This window comes from Mesoplodon densirostris, chromosome 1 (genome assembly GCF_025265405.1).
Source record: "Mesoplodon densirostris isolate mMesDen1 chromosome 1, mMesDen1 primary haplotype, whole genome shotgun sequence".
In the NCBI taxonomy this organism is placed as follows: Eukaryota; Metazoa; Chordata; class Mammalia; order Artiodactyla; family Ziphiidae; genus Mesoplodon; species Mesoplodon densirostris.
The window spans coordinates 146,421,629-146,442,632 of record NC_082661.1 but is presented as its reverse complement, the minus strand read 5'-3'; the positions used below and the strand labels follow the sequence as shown (position 1 = coordinate 146,442,632).

Here is a 21,004-nt window from a genome sequence, read left to right as displayed (position 1 = left end):
GGGGCCTCACTCTATCCTTCCCAGAAGAAAAACAACAGCCCCGAGCTTGTAGCATTGTGGCAAGGATTACATAAGGCCAAGCGTGTAGAGCATGTGAGGTGCTCAGCAATTCTGAGCTGCTATTTTATTGTGTTTTGTGATTGGGTCATAGGCCTCATTTTGAATCTTATGAAAGCTAAAAACTCTCTAGAAAAATATGCATATGTGTACACACAAGATTCTGAATATAGCTTTAGGTGAGGTTTAGGTGGATAACTAGGACACACAGACAAGTTAAGAAACCCTTATTCAGATATTTAAAAAAATGCACACATAAAGACAAAAATCCTTTGCACGAGAACAGACTCTTGAGAGGTAGGAGAGGCCAGGGAAGCTAATGGCCACAGCCCCTCCCCTGCCCTCCTGCTCGCCAGGCTCCACCACCACTGCCAGCCCCTGGGGTCCTTAGTTCCAATGCCAAGATGGTGAATTCCTCTCTGGCTGAGGTGAGGGCAAGTGTAATGGCTAGCGTGAGTCCCACAGGATGGTTAAGTCTTATTAACAGGGTTGAGGAACTCGGAGGGGAAAGGCTGTAGACTCGGTTGATGTGGACACTTCTAGAACAGTGATAACTAAGCTAACAGAATCTGTCACCCTCAGGCCGTGTGCTGGGCTTTCAGTCATGGCTGACAGTGACTATGGGTTCGGTCACCTCCACCGAGCTGGAACCAAGGACCAGGACCCTCACATCTAGACAAATGGGTATTCAGACAGCATCAGGGCTAAACCAGAGTGTCTGGGGCATGCCCTGTGGAGGGCTGAAAAGAAGCAGATGGAAAACAAAGGCAGCCTGTGAAGTAACTGAGGGGGTCTTTGAGGAGGGGAGGAAAGGAGGAAGCTGAGACCAAGGACTCTCGCCAGACAGTACAGTCGTTAAGAGCACAGCCTTAGGAGTGTCCAGTTTGAGCTGGGCCCCAGCTGGCCACCTGCCAGACGATGGACCCTGGAGAACTCTGAGCCTCAAGTCCTCACCTATAAAGTGGGAATAATGATATCCACCTCACACGATTATCATGAGGATCAAATGTGAACATATATATAAAATAATCAGCACAATGACAGGCTCCGGAGGGGCTGCTATTGGTACCTGCTATTATCGACTTCATTATCATCACCATCTTCACTATTCTCATCCTCTGCTGCATTCCCTCTATTCAGCTCACAGCAGTCACTGGGGTGGACTCAGAGGAGATAAACGTGCCAGAGCCCTCTTCCCCAAGTGTAAATCTGATTGTATTTACTCATAGTTTTAAAATCCTGACTGCCTTCTCTCCACCATTTAGAAGCCTGACCCACTGCTGTGGAATAGAATAAAGAAAGAAGAATGAAAGAAATAAAGACAGTCTAAGAGACCTCTGGGACAACATAAAATGTACCAACATTCATATTATAGGGGTCTCAGAAGGAAAAGAGAGAGAGAAAGGGCCTGAGAAAATATTTGAAGAGATAATAGCCGAAAACTTCCCTAACTTGGGAAAGGAAACATTCTCAAGTCCAGGAAGCGCAGAGAGTCCCATACAGGATAAATCCAAGGAGGCACACACCAAGACGCATATTAATCAAACTGACAAAAATTAAAGACAAAGAGAAAATATAAAAAGCAACAAGGGAAAAGCAACAAATAACATACAAGGGAATCCCCATAAGATTATCAGCTGATTTTTCAGCAGAAACTCTGCAGGCTAGAAGGGAGTGGCAGTATATATTTAAAGTGATAAAAGGGAAGAACCTACAACCAAGAATACTCTACCCAGCAAGGCTCTCATTCAGACTAGATGGGGAAATCAAAAGCTTTACAGACAATCAAAAGCTAAGAGAAATCAGCATCATCAGACCAGCTTTGTAACAAATGCTAGAGGAACTTCTCTAGAAGGAAAAGAAAAGGCCGCAACTAGAAAAAGGAAAATTACGAATGGGAAAGCTCACGAGTAAAGGCAAACATACAATAAAGGTAGGAAATCATCCAGACACAAATATGATATCAAAATGCAGGATATTGGAAATGCACTTGAAATTAAGAGACCAGCAACTTTAAACAATCTTGTATGTATATAGACTGCTATATCAAAACCTCATGGTAACCGCAAACCAAAAATCTGTAAGTCCAACCGTCTTGGAGAGCATTCCAGGACTTTAGAGACTGATGGCTGTTCAGCACTCCACACCCCACCCCCTGGCCACCACACACCCTTCACCACTGGCTCCACATTCCAGCCACCCTAAATGATTCGCAGTTTCACAAATGGCACTTTGGGGATGCTTTTTCATCTGGAATAAGAGTTCCCAACTCTTTGCCTGAAGTCCTCTTAATCATCCTTCAATAATCAACTCAGGCATCACCACCTCCCAGAAGCCCTCCCAGACCACCCCTCTCTGAAGACTGAGGATGTTCCCATGGCTATTGGTATCACATTGTATTCCTTGTTTCTTTGTTGTGTGCTGGCACAGTGCCTGATACCTAGCAGGTCCTCAATATAGTGAGTTAGCCAATGACTGATTAAATGAATGAACAAAAACAAGACTAGAAAGGAGGCAGTGAGTTTAGCCAGCAGGAAGTTGTTCACACCAGGAGCCTCTGGTATCTCAAACAGCTCTGAGTAAATTTGTTTCAAATCAGGTCAGCTCTAAACCCACTTGTCTAAAATTCCGATTTTGAAGAACAAGCAGGATCACACCACTAACATTTCCTTTATAGTATAATAGCTGATGGTCCTTAAGCATTTTCACATCTTAGGCGTCTTTTGTTCTTCAGAACGCTTTTGAGCATTTCCTGTTTTTGAGCCTATTCAATTAAAAGCGTTTCTGCCTTATTTGACTGAAATAGTCCTTAAAATTATAAAACGTTAGCTAAATGGGGGGAAATGGCACTCAAAAATGAAAAAGAAAATGCTTAAAGCAATCTGAAACTGGCCTGTTGGATATGAAATTTAAATTTTATGAACATATGTGTGATATGAGGTAAATTAAGCACTAGAGCTCCTTTCGGAGGATTGGCTTTTTCCCAGGCAACCAAGGGCACTGATGAAAATTTCCATCGGGGAGGCAAGGGCGAAGGACACCAGGGTGCCTCTGAACCAAGCCCCTAAAAAGCTGCCTTTGGGGCTCCACACAGGCTCTCTACTCCAGCCGAAGGAGGGGCATCTTGTCTCTGTGCTCAGCCCACCCTGGCTTCTGCAAGAGTGACCCAGCCTGCTAGCTTTCTCTCCACCTTCCGCTTCTCCAGGCCATAACTTGTAGGTGCCAGCATCTTCCTGTTCCATTTCTGCTGAACAGGGGGAAGACGGCAAGCCAGGATTTAGACTCCATATCCCTCTGGTTTCTAACATTGTGAAGTGAAAGAAGAGGGGGGTAAAAATAGTTTTTCTCTATTTTTCTTCTGACCTTGGGAGACGCTTCCCAGTAAAAGCGATTAATACGCACAGGTACCAACACGCATATTCATCCAGCTGATGAACTGGTTTTGGAGCACATGTCAGATTCAAGGCACCACACACCCCCATTAGCACAGGTGCTGCACGTATACACGCACGTACACACGTGTGTTAAACATAAAATGTTTGTATCGTTAAACCAGTGGGGCAGTGGATTAATTAAACAGACATGACGAGCTTTCTGGAAAACTCACTGCCTTCTCATTGCCTGAGGGGTGAGTGTGCTGTGCTTAGGCTCTCCTAAGGAACCCCATGAGATTTCAGATGCCTCATCACTTTTGTCCCTCCTGATGGCTGTTTAAAAAGAAGTCGCTTGAGGGAAAACAACAACAAGAACAAAAATCTTCCATTGCAAGTGACTTCAGCGTTGTTACGAGGATTGCTACAAATATCAAAGACACATGAAGTGCGTAGGAATGAAGGGTAATGTTAAGAGGAACAATATGAACATATTGTGTAATGTTGTGTAATGCCGTCTAGTATTTCAAATTATAAGGCCCTAAGCTAACTCAGGTAAAAATAAAATTTTGAATCTCACTGACATTTTCCTTAGAGTAAGAAATTTCAGAACAAATTAAATGTAGACCAAAAAAAAAAAGGAAGTCGCTTGACTCTTCTCTTTGGGGCTTCAAATTTTAGAATAACCTGGAGCCACGGTTTACATCCAGGATTTAGGTATCCTTGAACCTCCACAGTTGTGCAAAATTGTATGCGTATGAGCATATTTCTGGGTCTAATTATTTTTTTCTCTTACATTCTCACTAAATGTTCAGCTCCAGAAATGTAGACGCACATGAAAGTGTGGCTGGGAAACATGCGCTAGCCCATGAAGAGCTGTGATGGCAGGGTCGGCTTGGTCACTCGGTCTTCCTCTGTTTCCTGAGCTGGCCTTTCCCTGTATTTTCTGGAAGGGTCCCTCCCTGTTATTTTCCTCCCACAATCGCAGGCTTCTTCTGGCCTCTTGGCCACGACCCAGCTACAGGGTTCAGCCTGCAGAGCTGTCTGGAATGAGAGAGGCTGGTGCTGAGCACACGCACCCCAGACCAGGGCAAGCCTGCAAAGTCTCCTGCTCATGGCTGTGGCTGTTTGCAGTAGGGTTGAGAGGTTGCCTCTTTGATTCTTTTTTTTTGGTAGTCAGTAAAGAGGGCTTTCTCCAGCTGCCCACTTTCCCTCAGCATGTTTACCAAGAACCACAGATGGAGAAAGGAGAAAACACCCCATTTTAGAGTATAACAACCATCCTCTAGGACTAGCAGCTGCTAATGTGGTTTCTGGATTCCACTGTTTCACGCTATCCTTACCATTTTTTGTAAAGGAGAATTCATTTCTGGATGTGCCTTAAGTGACTGGATGTGACTCTATCAGCAGTTTCCTTTGAAGAGCAGATCCCCGAATGCCTTGCAAATCTCAGCTCACCAGCCTTCTGCGCCAGGGGAAGCCGGTGCCATCTGAAGGAACCTCTTGCCTCCAAGCCCCCAGGTATTCCCATCACAGCACCTGCCTATGTTCCCGGAACACTCATGTCTAGCTGGAGCGTCCGTGTTTAATGTCAGTCAATCACTTACTATTAGAATGTAAGTTCCACGAGAGCAGGAACGAGTCTGGCTTCGTCACCGCTCTACCCTCAGCACAAAGAACAGTGCTTGGCACAGAACAGATGCTCAATAAATGTTTACTGGATAATCGACTAATCCAGTTTAAGAGACTGTAAGTTCCTGTACCTGGGTCCAAAAAGCACCCATGTTGATATACAGTAGGTATGGATCATAGCAGTTGATACAAGAGACAGAGTGGTTTTAGTTGTCCATAATCCCAGAATCAATAACAGGTTGGTGTAGTCTCCAGAAAAGCTGCTTTTATCTTATGCTTCAATAATGCAAGTACAGTTTCTAGTATTCAATATGCAATGAATAATCACGACAGCTGGTGCCAGATCCTGTTTAAGGGATTAAAGTAAGTGAAAAGTCCTGAGGCCGGAGGGGAGCAGGCCAGCAGAAGGGTGGTAGGAAAAGAAGGCCCAGCGGCAGGGAGGGGCCGTGGTAGGAGGAGGAGGTGACCTCAGTGCCTCTGCACTGATCAGCCCATGGCAAGGGCGCTCAGTTGTAAGTAAGCATGAGAGGGAGAGACCTGGGGGCCCAGGAGAGCCGCCCGGGAGCTGAGGCACTCAGGTCCACAGCGCGGGCTGGGGTGGGGAGGCTGGCAGAACTGAAGATACTCGGTTTGGAGAAGAGTGGCCCTGGGGGAGGACCTGTGGAGGAGGGGAGAGCCTGATCTGCTCGTAGATTCTGTGTGGCCCAGGAGTTAGAGGTAGCAGCGGTGAGCGAGAGCTCAGATGGGGCGGATTTGGATTCGGCAGGAGGAAAGAGTCCTGACAGCCGAGGTCTCCAGGACTCAGGTAGGCCGCAGGGGGAGGGGCAAAGCCTCATCCCTGGGGACCTTTACGTGTAGGCTGGATTTTAAAGACAGAAGTATCAACACGTTCATTATAGCTGCTTACACGGAGGGCAAGTCAGAGTCACTCTCCGTTGCCGACGGGTCTTTGGGCGTGTGCTGGTGCACAGGTCCAGAGGGACCCGCCCCTTCAGTTAGCTCCCAGGGCTCCTCCGACAGAAGTCTAAGCAGGTGACAGATCTGGTACGCCTGCCTTTTCACGGCCAGGCCTCATCCCGCTGCTCCTCTGAAGGCTGTCCAGCTGGTCCTGTCTCAGCTCCGGGCTGACTCGGCTGCCAGTCTGTTGCGGTCTAATAACGGGAGCTCTTCCTCCACAGCTGTCACGCCAGCAAACAGGCAGGTAGTCCGCTTGCTTTCACAGACTTGGAGAGGGAGGTACTATGGTGAGTACCTCCGCTCTGGAATCTTCGTAGGCCCTGGTAACTCTTCAGGGGCAACTTTTTGCACAAAAGACAAGCAGCAGGCAAGGCTGCTCCTTAAGCCCCAGATTCTCTGAGCCACTCCCTCTGCAGATGACTGAGCACAGGGTCGGTCAGATTGCAGCCGAGCCACTGAGCCACTACAGATTTCAGGTCTCTGCTGTCAAACTCAGGTCACACGGCTTTGAAAACGTCTGCATTTTATCCTTTTAGAGTGGGGATTAACACGTCTGGCAGGCTGTTAACAATGCATCGTTTGGAAGAGCTAAGAATTTGGTTCACCATGTTAGGGGCAGTGAGAAGTGTGCTTTCTGATAAAAAAGAATGTCTTGCTCAAAAAGGCAATTGCTCACCAAACAGATCCTGAACACTGCGGATAGAGAGGGTGTGAGACGAGGCAGAATTTACCATTTTATCAGAAATTCCACCAGCTATGACCATGACAGGTGTGAGTAATGGTAGAAATGGTCACAGCCAATGACTGGTCACTCCCTTGCTTAAGAACATACCATGGCTCCCTAGATACAGGTCACCTTCCTAAGTAGGGTGTCTGGAGACCCTCAGAAACCAGGCCTTCTCTACGTCTCACGTGTCCTGGCCACCCTGACAACACCAAGCCAGTTCTCCTGCCTCACATCAAGCCGTCAGGCCACAAGGCTTCCGGAGCTCCTGCCCTGTGCTCAGGGCTGGGAAGGCCCAGCCTTTGTCCTCAAGGAATTCGTGTTTGCTTGAGGAGGCTTTGTCAGCAATGGGAAGCAGTCAGTGAGCCCGCTAAGTGCTGCACTACGGAGTACAGATTACGGATGCCAGCAGAGATGGGGGCTCCTTGGGGGCTCCTTGGCTGGCGGAGTGCGTATACACAGAGTGGGCGGAGCTGGGAGACAAGAGCACCTGTACACTGCCCCCCACCCAGACCAGCAGCCAGGCGTGGCTGGAATACCCACCCTGGGCTCCATGCGCCTGTGGTGGACAGTCCCCCACGTAAGCCAGTGTCCTACCTGACGCACTGCACTGGCATCTCTGTTCTGCTTTCTCTAAACCACAGAAAGCAGCTGGTTGCATGCAGACATGGCAAAGCTGAAGACAGGCCCCGAAAGCAAGTCTCAACTGGGTGGCGGGGTGAGGGTCAATGGGAAGGTGTCCCAGGCTCCCGGTCCCCCAGCAGGACAGTTCTGAGGCCCCTCAGCCCCCAGAGGACAGAGCCTCGGTTGCCCATAGCAGTAAGCAGCCAGGCAAGGCACTCTTTTCCCAACCACCCTGCCTTGTAGCCTAAATGAGAAAACTGAGGGCTTTTCTCACTCCAATCACCTGGCTAGTAAAAGGTGGAGGGAGGATGCAGACTCGGGCCTGGAAAACCTAGAGGGCTGTGTCTTAACCACCCGGCATTTGCGTGGGGAGGAGGACGGGACCTGGCAGGAGGCTACAGAGGAGAAAGATACTACACTTGTCATTGTCATGACAAGGGGCCTTCCCAAACTCCTCCAGCCCCGTCCTCTCCCTGCCACAGGGCGGAGATGGTCCCCGGGAGTCACCCTCAATTATCTGGAGCCTGGAAAGCAGCCAAAACTCTCGAGTAATTAAGCACTGATTGGACGCCAGAGAATACAAGCCCTGTAGGAATTGGGAATAGCACTTCAGCACTTGCCACTCAGAGGTAGGAGAGGTCTCCCCCTTCCCTCCACCCACAGCAGGTCCTGGCCCTGGGACAGGCAGAAGAAGCAGGGGGAAAGAAGGCAGGGGGATGGAGATAGGAGCGCAGGGGAGTCTTTTTTTTTTTTTTTTTTTTTTTTTGGTACGCGGGCCTCTCACTGCTGTGGCCTCTCCCGTTGCGGAGCACAGGCTCCGGACGCGCAGGCTCAGCGGCCATGGCTCACAGGCCCAGCCACTCCATGGCATGTGGGATCTTCCCGGACCGGGGCACGAACCCGTGTCCCCTGCATCGGCAGGCGGACTCTCTACCACGGCGCCATCAGGGAAGCCCGGGGGAGCCTAATGTAGGCCCTGGTCCGCCCTCCCCACTCCTGCCTCAGGCCTCCCGTTCAGACCATATCACTGAGGACTCGGTACCTGGGTTCCTGGCTTCAGGGATGGCACAAGGTCTTTGATCATTTTGGCTTCGGAGACTGTGACCCCGCCCACCACGAAGAGGATCAGAAGAGGGTGGTCGCTGGGATGAGGCCGGCTCACCTGCAAAACAAACCACCCCCCGGCGTCAGAGGCATCTTCAGGTGAGATGAACAACCCTTAGAGAGGGTGGGATCTGTTAGGGGTCGGATGTGTTAGTGGTCTGTGAGCTCACTGACCAGGAACACACACAGCATGTCACCCTCGTACAGCCCTTTCAATAAATATTTTACCGAAAGCAAAGTTACAGGAGTGGGCACTATTAAATAAGCAGAGAAGACTGAGGGCAACTTCCCCTCCTATTCGGTCTGCAGGTCTCAGCATAAACGTGCTCCTGCCTTACAGAGCTCCGTGCATCTCCTTCCAAGCACATGCCACAGCCTGGGGTCATCGTCTCTCCCCTGATGGCTGTCTCCTCTGATGGAACACAAACTCCATGAGGCAGTGATCTTGTCGGCTGGGTTCACTGCTAAATGCCCAGCGTGCCTAGTGCAGTTTCTGGCTCAGAGTAGATGCTCAGTAAATGTCTGTGGAATTGACGGATGGTTAGAGCCCTAGGAGGGGGCGGTGGAGGGTGGACAAAGATGCAAGAGCCCTGCACCCGAGTGCAAACTTCACGCCCTTACCTTCCGCAAACCAGCCTCAGCTGAGGTTGGCTGAGGTTGGCCTCAGCCAGAGCTGAGGACCTGCTCTGCATGCAGCACTGCACTGGAGGTCGTGGAGAATTCCTCCGGGTGACTCATGATTTCACCAGTGAGGCAAAGTATTATAAAACAACTAAAATGAGAATGTCTTCCAGTAACCTCTCAGGAAACGTGCAAGGCCAACATGTAGACCTAGTGACTAACTGAAGGGGACGAGAGGGGGTTCCTGAAGACAGTGTGTCTGAGCCCTACCTGGAAGCCTGGGATGGTTCGGTGGGGACTGGGCAGAAGTGTTGTGAGCCGAGCGCCGCAGGCAAGCGGTCACCAGGTTGGGGGAGCAGGCCAGAGGCCCAGCCAGGAAGCAGCATGGAGTCATTATGGGAAGGATGCTGTCAGCTGCCTGCATGGCCACTGAAGCCCGAGGTGGGAGAAACAGGCTTGACTCCAGCCAGGAGAGGGTAGACAAAGGTGGTAAATGTCTGTACTCATTCACACCCACTAACACACAAGCCATCTTTGGGCCAAGGGACAGTCCCCCGGAGAAGCAGGGTGGGACATCAGGCTGACAGGAAGAGAGGAAGCCCCTGCTCTTACCCCAGCTCCAACTCCTTTCTCAGTTTGGTTCTTTTGACTCCCCTGCCTAAATATACCCACTTCTCAATGTCTTGTTTTAAAAACACTTAAAAAGGTAATACATTAAGTATTTCCAGTTATATAAGTTGCTCCTTGGCTTCTGGAGAGGAAACTCAGAGTGGAGAGGGGGGAAGGGAGGTAGAGAAATAGGGGAATGGAGGGAGAGAAATGAAAGGCAGAAAGAAAGAAAGAAGGTAAAAGTAGGTCTAAACTTTTTCAAAATGGGTGGTGGTAAACACTGAAAAAGTTACAAAACTCTTTGATCTTTACCTCACCCCACCCCCCAACCTTCTGCGCTGTAGCTCCGTCCCCTTGACTGCATTTGTTGACTGCTGTCTTCCAGTCCGTGCACCACACACCCACGGCCATCCTGCTTTTGTTCCACTGTTCCCCTGGAGCTGCTCTCACTGCAGTCACCTATGGCCGTCATATGTAGGAGTCGATAGGCAGTTCTTTGTCTTCATTTAACTGGACATTTCTGTGGCATTTGTCACAGTGGATAACACCCTTCTTGGCTTCCACAATAGCACTCTCTCTTGATTATTTCTTTTACCTTTCCACTGATTTCTTCTCAAATTTCTTCATAGGTCCCTTTTCTTGGTCTGCCCTTTAAGTGTCGACGCTCCTTAGGGCTCCATCTTTGGCCCCTTGCTTCTCTCACTTGAGGACCTCATCTACTCATATGCCTTCAATAATCTTTTATATGCTTCCCAAATCTATGTCTTTAGCATCACTATTGAGTTCCTGTGGCCATCTCCACCTGGATGCCTCCTGGGATCCCTCAACTCAACAGACTTCAAATTTGATGCATGATCTTTCCCCAACTCTATTCCTTCTGTTGACTTTCTAAGAGCATCACCTCCTTCACAGTCACCTGAGCCAGACCCTTGAGAGTCATCTTGGACTGTGCTGTCTTTTTCATCTCCCAGATCAAGTCCTGTTAATTCTTCCCCCTCCAGTTCACTGATCTCTCCTTGATTTCCACTATCCCTGCTCTGGTTGGCTCTCATTCCTTCTTTACTAGATTATTGTTAGAGTCTTCTAATTTGTTTCCCTGTCCCTGGTCTGGCCACCCCCCACCCCCACCCCAATCCAGTCTCCTCATTCCTGCCTAAGTAAGCTTTCGAAAGTGCAAATATTTATTATGGAAGTTTTGTGCATTATCTTATCCGATTGTCAAAAATCCTTGGGAGGCAAATACAATCATTGGCATATTTTACAGATGGAGAGACTGAAGTTTACATGTCGTGACTAAACCTTGGAGCCAGGGGCCAAACTGCAGAGGCCACAACTCTTAAACACCCCTCAGCTCCATCACATGCTCACATTCTTTCCGGGGAGTCTCCTAACTCTGAGGATAAAGTTCAGACTCCTCAATTTAGTATATAAGGCTCTTCTCACATGGCTTTGCTTTATGCCTCTATTTTCATCTCCTCCATATACACTATTTGCTGGAGTCACTCATGAGGACTTGAGCCATCCATGAATGCAAGGTCTTTTTAAAAAAGCTTTTTGTTAAACATACAACACTTTACTGAACGTTTGCACTGAAAAGAGCATTTATCACAAGTGTTCAGTTCAATTTATTTTCACAAACTAAACAAATCCTTGTGACCGGTACCCAGATCAGGAGACAGAAAGCCAGCACTCTGGATCCCCACTCAGGCCCCCTCCGTGTCACTACCTCACCAAGGGGTAACCGCCATCTTGACTTCTAGCCACTCGATACCAGATTTAGTTTTGCTCAATGATATACCCTGGGGATTTGTCCATATTAGTAGGAAAGATCTTTAGCCCACAGGCATTGGTTGGGATCACACCAGTGGGTTTTAGCCTGTCTGTGCCCATGACATTCCATTTATTAAACAGTTAGAGCACCAACTGCATCATCTTGTTTTATGTGGCACGGACAGTTTCCTCTGTGTAAAGTACCCCGGCCTCCCCATCTTTACCTCCTTCCTTTTTACTCTCTTTAAAAGGCACCCTCGCCTCTAAAAAGTTCTCCCTAACCACCTCTCAACTCCTGCCCCATGACCTGAATCTGACAGATACCTCTGCCTTGGCCTTGTCACACTGGACTGCGACCTTGATAGACCTGCCTATCTCCTCTCCTATACTGTAAGCTACTGGAGGGTAGGGATTGATCATACTTATCTTGGTATTTTGGGGTCTGAGCATAGAGCTAGCTTATGGTAAACTTTCAACAAATGTTGCATGAATAAAATGAATGAATGAATGAATGAAGGAGGTCCACAGGTTAACTGGAGATATTCTTCTTTTCCTTGAGATCTTTTAGACGCTCTCTCTTTGCTTTACATGTGGTTCTTCCTGGCTGAATAACTAACCGAGGTTCCTTCCAACCCTACAAACAATTGTTTCTCACTTAATGCTGGGACTGAAATACAACTGGCTCCAGAACTTCAAGTGGTACATTATGTTCCCAAAGACATATGCTTTCCATAAGAGAGTCTGGACTCTGAAGTACATTGTGAGAATCTTGGAAGGATGTATTGAAAGATGAAAAGGAAAAAAGAAATGAACAGCAACAACAAAGAACAATACCCTTTGGCCAACGAATTGAGGGAATGTTGATTGTGGTACAAATTAACAGGCCCCATTAATGCATGTTGCTGTTTGCTATTTTGGTTTCTGTTTAGATTTATGTTTTGATACCAGATTTCTTTTTAGAACATGTCAAATCGGCAAGCTATTGGGAAGTGGGGTCTTTCCCGTCTTTTCCATCGGAATAACACATTCCTTATAATCAGCCACATTCGGCTGAGCCCCATTTGTATGTGGGTCCATGGTGTAAGGCACTTTGACGATGAAAGATTTAAGTGTCGTCACTGCCGTCACAAACACACAGATTAATGAAGCAAGTCAGGCTCACTGCTCTTTCTTACATTTTCTAAACCTTCGCCAGCTGGGATTCTTAAGACGTCAGGTTCTGGTCAGAGAAGATAGTTTCTCCCCACCATCCATCCAGCCTTTGAAGCAGGGGCTGCCGACCCCTTCTCTGCAGCTGTGGCCCCGAGAGCGCTCTTTGATGTCCTGACTGGTTTCTATGAGAAGGGTTTCCTCTGCTCCCCGTTTCTCTGGAGTTCTCCAGGCGTTTCAAGAACCCGGCTGCTGATTCTCCTCCAATCTGTTTCTCTACATGTGTGACTTACTTGTCCCCAGCACAGGCAAAGGTCAGGTCCCCCACCCTCCAACGATGGGCCGGGCCTCGTAGGAGGGAGACAGCGTAATGGGAGCGTTGGCCCAAAGGGCACTGGGCCCTGAGAGCCGCCATGCTGACTTTGAAGGTGGCTTGGTAATGGCTTTACTCCCAACAGGCGGTAGTAACAGCATTGCCACCACCGCCGAACGCTTCACGTCTAGCACAACGTTTTACTCATTTATTCCTCCAGTCCACAAATATTTATTGAGCAACTACTATGGGCCAGACACTGCTCTAGGCACTGGGGACTCCGCAGCGAACAAACCCGAGAAGACTCCCTGCTGCGCAGAGTTTATATTTTCGTTGGGGAGAGTGACAAAATACAAAAGGAAATTGGTAAGTGAAGAAGGTGATAAGTGTTGTGGAGGAAAATAAAGCAGGGGGTGGGGCAAGCATTACTCTGCACAATCTCAGACTCTATGAAGTAGGTAGAAGCTCCATTTTACACATAGAGACAGTGAGGCTTACAGAGGTGGAGTGACTTGTCCCAACTTTTCCAATTCATAAGCTGTAGCGCGGAGACAGAAGTCCAGGTCTGTCTCATACCAGAGTGGGATACATTCCACGTGCTCTCATTTATAAACAGATTCTTCAAACTGAAAGCATTTTTACTAGCTTTCATCTCTTGAAACTCTGTACTTTTAGTTCTTCAGCAACATCAGCCAATTACCAGGTTCCTCGTGGGTCTTTATTTAATCTCATCGCAAAGGCTGCCATCTGCCAGAGGCACTCTGCCATCAGCTCAGCCTAACTGTTGCCTTTGCTGCAGTGGATGGCTTCCGCTTTCCAGAAACTTCCTCCCCAACCCTCTCTGCTTTCTAAGCCCTCTCAGTTTCTCTCCTTCCTCACGGATTCTCCTCTTGCTTGACCTGCCCCATCATGTACTGTGTTCCCGACTGCTAGGGCCTCTTCTCCCAAACACCGTCCCTGGGTGGCCCTATCTTGTCCATGGTCTGGGCCTCACATGGGCCAGTGGCCCCTCAGCTCTGCTGAGCTGCAAAGCTGTCTCACAGGCACCTAAACTCTAAAATGCAAGTTATTTTCTTCTCCATTCCTGCTTCCAAGTCAGAGAGAACGTTAACACCTGCCATCCAGCCATGCCTGACTGGGTGACTGACCCTGGACAATGTTCTCTCATTTACTTCCACATCCCATCAATGCCCGGTCCTGTGGGACCCACTGGTGCTGCATCACTGCCCTCATTCCCTCGGCCCCTACCTCGCCCCAACTCTCACCTTCTCTCCCCAACCTGATGCTAGTCTGGCCATGTCCCCCCCGACCCCGCCTGCCCTCAGTGCTTCCAGGTGATCTTTATAACATATACACTGGTTATATATTCCTAAAAAACATTCCATTGAACCTCACTGTTTTGGGTCAAATGTCAAGCCTCCAGCCCTTCATGATCTGCCTTCTGCTTATTTCTCTATCTTACCTTCTTCCACTCTTTACCGGCTGCTCTTAGACCCAGCCATTTGGAGCTACCTGGATTCCTTTCATGTAGCCTGGCATTTCATCACTTTGTTCCTCACTCCTACAGGTTGGACACATTGAGCTCCCCTTCTCTGTGTCCTCACACCCCACCCAGATACCACTTATCTCTCGTCCCCTCAACCCTCAATGTTCTTGTCCACCTCCCTAATGAACTGTAAGCTCTCCAATGTAAGCTATGCCATGGAAGGTAGGATGGCTACTTTGTCTCTGTATCTTCCTTACCCACAAGACTGACTAGCACACAAGAGGCTCTTGATAATTGCTCACAGGCAAACAAAGTTCGTAGCCTGCCAAAACCAAGGTTTTGTTTAACGATTCCTACCAAAATCCATCTCACTAGAACTTATGGATCATATTTAGCGAATGTTAGACAAAAATCAAACCACAGTATGTAGCATAATTAAGAAGAAGAAAATATAAACAACGGTTATAAATAGTATTGCAAACAGATTCCAAGACTTGTGCTGATTTAATCAACAAACACCAAATGCTGAGATGTTTTCCTCTTGTCAGAAATGCCATAAAGTATAATGGACCTAAGCCAACAGTTCACGTCTGAGTCTCATTTTTCTTGTGCAAACAATGAGGAGCTGGACCAGATGACCTCCAGGCACGTCCAGCTTTCACAGTCCAAGGATCTGACATCAAGTTGCACCTAAGGCTCATCATTTTTGTCCTTTATCCTTACAGCATCCTTCACCACTGCTGTAGATGCATCTGTAGGTATCTGTCCCACCCACACATGAATAGTCTCCTCCATCCCTATGGCCATAGGGTGGGCTCCTGGCAGCCATGTAATTACAGTGTGATCATGCCCCCCAACTTCAACTGAACGGTTCCGGAATGGGCCCCGACCCAGGCTGGGCCCACTCGAGACCCTTCCCTGGGAATCAAGACTTGACCTAAGACAGACGAGGCCCAGTCAAAGCTGAGCTCTTAAGAAGCACCAAAAGCTGTGGCATTGCTCTCCAGCCATTCACTCAACTCATATTTATTGAGTATGTACACAATGCTAGGGCTGTTCTCAGCATCTTCTGCAGGCCACAGCAAGCCTTCAAGAACTCTCTGGTTTCCTGATGGCTTTCTAGTTCTCGGGCCCAATCCTTCCTGAGGCTCACCGCATTGCCGTCCTTAGGTTCCTGGAAAGGCCCCCTCGGTCCTCATAATGAGGACTTTCTTTGATGAAGTTCGTGCAACCTGGTGGCAGCTTAATTGCCACCGAAGTGTTTCAACTCTTACTCCTTCACCACCTCCAGCTTTTTAGGGCTACCCTGAGTAGCTGTGCCCTCTCTCCTTGTGGGCCTTTTTCTATTGCTGCCTAAGGCCATGGAGCTCTCACAAGAACTCATACTAAGGGCCCAGAGGCAAGCACTGGGTCTTCTTTGAGTGTTTTTCATAAATCTTTTCTTTTTTCCAATGAAGCACAGCCATATAAGAAATGGAACAACAACAACACAAAGTTTCACAATGCTCTTAAAAGGAGGTAAAAGGGCCTCGCGTAAGTTCATTAGATACAACCCACGCCCCTCACAGCAGTTCCAGCAGAGAAAACATCTTGACAAATCAAGTCCTTTAGTCAAAACAAGTTGGAGTCCAAACACATGGAGTAGATATAAAATATATTATTTTCAGGAGACTGAAATCCAAACCACAAATTCCAGAAACGCATTTTCAAAGTGCTGCCTATTAGACATGCTCATTTTAAATTAAATTGTGAGAGTGGTAAGGTATGGTTCGACTTATTCATTAGATCACTATCAAGCTTTTCTCTACAGGGATCAAGGTGCTCCACGCACAGGCATTTGGAGAGAAGACTTGACTGTTAAAAAAACGTGAGGTTCTGTCAAAGCTGTTTCTCTCGAGTTTGATAGTCCCCCTCCCCCCAGGGCACTGCCCTTTGAAGCCGACAGCACCATGTGGCTAACCACAAGTCTAGCCTCTGGTGGAGGAGCGCGCTGAGCTGACTCCAGACACTTGCTCAGAACTGCAGGAAGAATGATCTCGTGGGCACCCAGCGCTGCTCCCCAGCCTGCCTGCTTTCCTTGACAGGGCCTGATGGGGCGAACTTGGGAGAGCAAAGTCCTACAGCTCAGCACTCAGAAAGGTTTTTTTCCCCTTAGATTATATTATTTAAAATGATTGTGGGCAAATAGCAGGCATGCTTTTCATTATCAAAGCCTTTCTGGGCTCACTTATTTTGAAAGCAGATCAGAAGCGTGAGTACATTTTCTGTCCTCTAGATCAAAGGGAAAACTCCTAGAATCAGCCAAACACTGCCCTTGATGGGCCAGACAGCCAATCCTACATTGAGGTAAAGTGCGGACTGCATTTTCCTAAAGCAGCCTCAGCGATAGTTTCTGCTTCTCATGCTCTGGTTCCCTTTTTCATAGGAAGACAGTATATCCCTCCCCTTGAATCCAGGTGGGCATTTGTGACTGCCTCAACCAACAGAATACTGAGGAGCGATGCCCTGTGGCTTCTGAGGCTTCCCACCTGGCAACCTCTCTTAGGATGCTTGTCCCTGGGATGCTGTGAGGAAGCTCAGGCTATGTGGAGAGGCCTCTGTGGAGAGGAGCTGAGTCCTGTAGCTCACAGGCCGGGTTGAGCTACAAGCTAATGATCAGCACCGACCTGCTGACCATGGGAGTGGACCATCTTGGAGGCGAATTCTTCTCTGCTGAGCTCTGCCCAGAGGGCAGATACATGAACAAAATAAATGATTGATAATATTTTATGCCAGTGTTTTGACATGGCTTCTTATGTACCAAGTGATAACCAGAACGGGTTGGGTGGGGGATGAGAGACTTCTGTGGAGAGTCTGATTTATACAGGGAAACAAGCTAAAGCAATGAAAAGAAAGTGACTTTTCTTAACAAGTTGTAGCCTGACACAAATGAGGTTCCGACTTTAGTAAGGGCAAAATACAGCTGCCTTGACTTCCCTCTCACACAGGGTTTATTTGAGGCAGAGAATCTTGGACACACAGGCATTTTCCCTAACTTTCACTGTCTGCGGACATTTACATCAATAAGATTGATTTCTGTGAGCCACTTCCAAGGCCTCCCTACAGCACTGGGGTTGATTGAAGAGTGCTTGCGGGGCAGAGGTGGAGCTTCTGAAGTGCTCCTGGTGGAGTCTGGGGTCCGAGTTGTTCTGGGCTTCTGCCTCCGTGCCAGGTGGCCAGGGTCTAGCCCAGCTGGCCTTTCTTCCCTTGAGCCATTTTGTCAGGGCACGGGCACAGAATTTCACTGGCTCCCACACCTTGCTCCAGGAGGGAGGGTCTGTGTCCCTTGAGGCCGAGGACATCAAGGCTGGACTCACAGGATAGAAGAGAAAGGGGGTCTGGAAAAACACCGCACAGCCGTATAAACATGGCTGCCCACAGGCAGAGACAGTCCATGTCTCTTAGCAAGAGCAAGTCGGCAGTGAGACAGGAAATGCTTGTGACTTTGGGGGAAGATGTCAGTTCTCTTCTGTGTGATTCATTTGTTCACTCAGCAGTTAATCTGTATGCACCAAATGCCCACATACGGGCTCTGTACAGCAACACAAAGACACTCAAGGTGGCTCTTTTCTCAAGAGCCACAGTCTGGCCAGGATCACGAACTTGTGAAAATAAAAATAGCAAGTACATACTTAGCACTTCCTGTAGGCCAGGTACTGTTGTGAATCCTCCGTATGTATGAGCTCGCTTAATCCTCACCCCAGTCCTGTAAAGTAGGTACTATTATCATCTGCATTTTACCGATGAGGCAACTTAGGCACAGAGGGCTTAAGTGACAACATACCCATGGTCACACAGCTGATAAGTGCGGGTGCTCGAGTTCTAACCCAGACCATCTGACTCCGGATGTTACCACCACTTCCTATTGCCTCTTGTAAACAAACATGGGCAGTAGAAGGAGGTGAGTGGTGTTAATAGAGCATAAACTAGATGGCCTTCTATTATTTACAAAAGCAAACAGAAAAGTGAGAGATGTGGAATAGAAAAGCGACCCCCAAAACTTCCCCTGACAACACGCACCCCCCTACCTAACACTGTTCGGACATTTCTCCTGCTGGCTCCTCTGAGTCTTCACACTACAAAACCAGCCTCTTTGCTTCTGTTCTCTCCTCCAGAGAGACAAAGAAAGTGTAAGAAACAGATTTCCATGTTGTCTGTGGACAGAAGACGAGCCCACCAGGTTTCTTTGACAGAGGCGAGGTGGGCTTCCGTCTCCCCCAGCAGGGCAGTGCTGGTCGGTGAGTGGGAGCCCGTGGGTCGCTGCTTCTCTGGGGTGACATAATGACAGAACAGTGACTGGCTTCGCCTTGCTTAGTAGCTGCTGCAAAGGAGGGTCAGGGAATACTCTGAGGGTCACTGGAGTTGACTGGTCTGGCTGCTGCCTTCTCTCCCTCGTAAAGTTGTTGAAACGTAGCTTCGGCTTAAGGGCAGTAAGCTGGTAAGAGGAACCACTGACTGAAGCCTGCTGCTCTCTGAATGGGCGCCCTCACAGGCCCACTCCCAACCTTTAGCGGGTGCCTGCTGTGTGTAAGGCCCATGCAGGTGCCCCATGCTGAGGATGCAGGAAAGAATGAGACCCAGATCAGCCCTCCTTTCTCATAGCCATAGCTTTCACCTCCATTTTTTTTTTTTGCAGTATGCGGGCCTCTCACTATTGTGGCCTCTCCCGTTGTGGAGCACAGGCTCCGGACGTGCAGGCTCAGCGGCCATGGCTCACGGGCCCAGCCACTCCGCGGCATGTGGGATCTTCCCGGACCGGGGCACGAACCCGTGTCCCCTGTATCGGCAGGCAGACTCTCGACCACTGCGCCACCAGGGAAGCCCTCACCTCCTTTTGATTGTGGCCGAAAGCAAGAAATTCATTTAAATCACAAGTGTGTATGTATGTGTGACTCAGTTATTTGGCTTCACGTTGCTAGCCTGTTCTATTTTTCTTCGTTAAGAAGTGCTGATTACAACCCATTGAACTGAGATCTTGATCCACTGATGTGCAGTGGATGAAGCCATTCAGTTAGAACACGCTAGTCTGGAGAAAGATACCTAACACGTATAATGATAAAGCAAGGAATAAGTGCAGTCACAGAAGTGCGCACAAAAGGTACAGAGCCCTGATGAGACGCTGGGGCCTGGAAAACCCTCTCCTGTGTTTTTCCTATCACCGTCATGGGGACCCCCAGTATACTCTACGGTAATGTCTGCTGGTCTCTTTCCCAGAACATTTCCTGCTGGCTTCTCACCCCCCACGTAGGCTACAGATACTGCCTCTGGTGACTCTGAGCCAAAGTCATCTGTGAAACCGTCTGTGAGTCCACAGACGGATGGAGACAGACGAGTAGCTCAGTTCCCTTTCCAGCCCTACAGCTCTCCCATTTGGGCGACAGTACCCCAAGCACAGAAGGAGCCCACGTGGACACCTTTATTTCATCAGGCTCTGTCTGTTTGTTCCTTTCAGGCACAGCATCAGTGTGTCTTGAGTGAGAAGTGGGGGAAGCAGTCCCAGAAGCAAAGAGCAGGGCAGCAAGTGGCAGGAAAGTAATGGCTGCTGGCTGCTCTTACAGAATGAAGATGCAGTGTGTGGAAACAGCTCACACCACTGTGCAAATTTCTTCTCCTGGGGCTGTACTGCCAGTGAGTCCCGGGACCAAGTCCCAGAGAAGCAGATAGGGTAACAGCAGATGACCCCGGGAGAGCTCCCTCACAGGGGCTGTGTCTTGATGACCAGTCCGGGTGTGGAGTTGACTGAGGAGCTGCATAGATAGTGGAGAGGGAAAGCGTCTGTGCTAATGAGTCATCAGGAAGAAAAGAATTAATGACCCATGAATATTTAACTTTCAAGAAAACACCTGGCAGCATCCTGGCGCCAAGAAATGCATTAAGAGCGCGGGCTTTGGAATAAGACTGACCTGGGAACAAATCCTGTTGTCCCATTTCCTGTGTGCTGTTTGAAAAACACCTGAGAATGGAGGGGAGGATGACCCAATTTTGGCCTTCTGGAAGTTCACATCTACTGCTTAAGCTTTCTGAGCCTCAGTTTCCCCACGGGTAAAGCAGGGATAATGAAAGGGTTGTTGTGAGGTTTGAATATGAGAATGGCTGATTCCCTGGTACAGCTGACCACAGGTTAGCTGTTTGACTTTGGTAGTGAAAAGCATCAGAGAACAGGACCAGGGAGACTGGTGAATGGCCGTGGCCATGACAGGCTCCATCTCTTCTATCCACATCCTCTTCTTTCCACTGGCCTTAAACCAACATAGAAGACACCCTCTCCTGATGGCGTCGCCCCCCATCTCAAAGACGGAGGTCTTTGAGAAGTCACTGTTAGGTCCTCAAAGCCCTACAGTTCCTTTTTCCATTTATCCCAATTTTGTTTAAACTTTGAACACATGGGCCAGAGGTAAATTTCCTTGCCAAGTTCTGTGGAATGATGGGAAGAGCCAGCCACGGAGGCCCATGTAGAAGTGGAACAAAATGATTCTCCCTTGGGCTGCTGGGGTGAGGAGGGCTACTGGGCCAGTCCACCAAGACTCTCCCACCCCCTTCAGACAGAT

At 48.7% G+C, this 21,004-nt stretch overlaps 1 protein-coding gene across 1 annotated transcript in view; it reads right to left on the bottom strand.

Annotated features, from left to right (window-relative positions):
- The window catches only part of SCFD2 (sec1 family domain containing 2), a 395,362-nt gene that overhangs the window by 3,747 nt on the left and 370,611 nt on the right, over positions 1–21,004 (bottom strand). Inside the window, exon 8 of the mRNA XM_060109985.1 lies at positions 8,408–8,527. Within this exon, the coding sequence (XP_059965968.1) occupies positions 8,408–8,527 (120 nt within the window). The remainder of the gene's footprint in view (positions 1–8,407; positions 8,528–21,004) is intronic.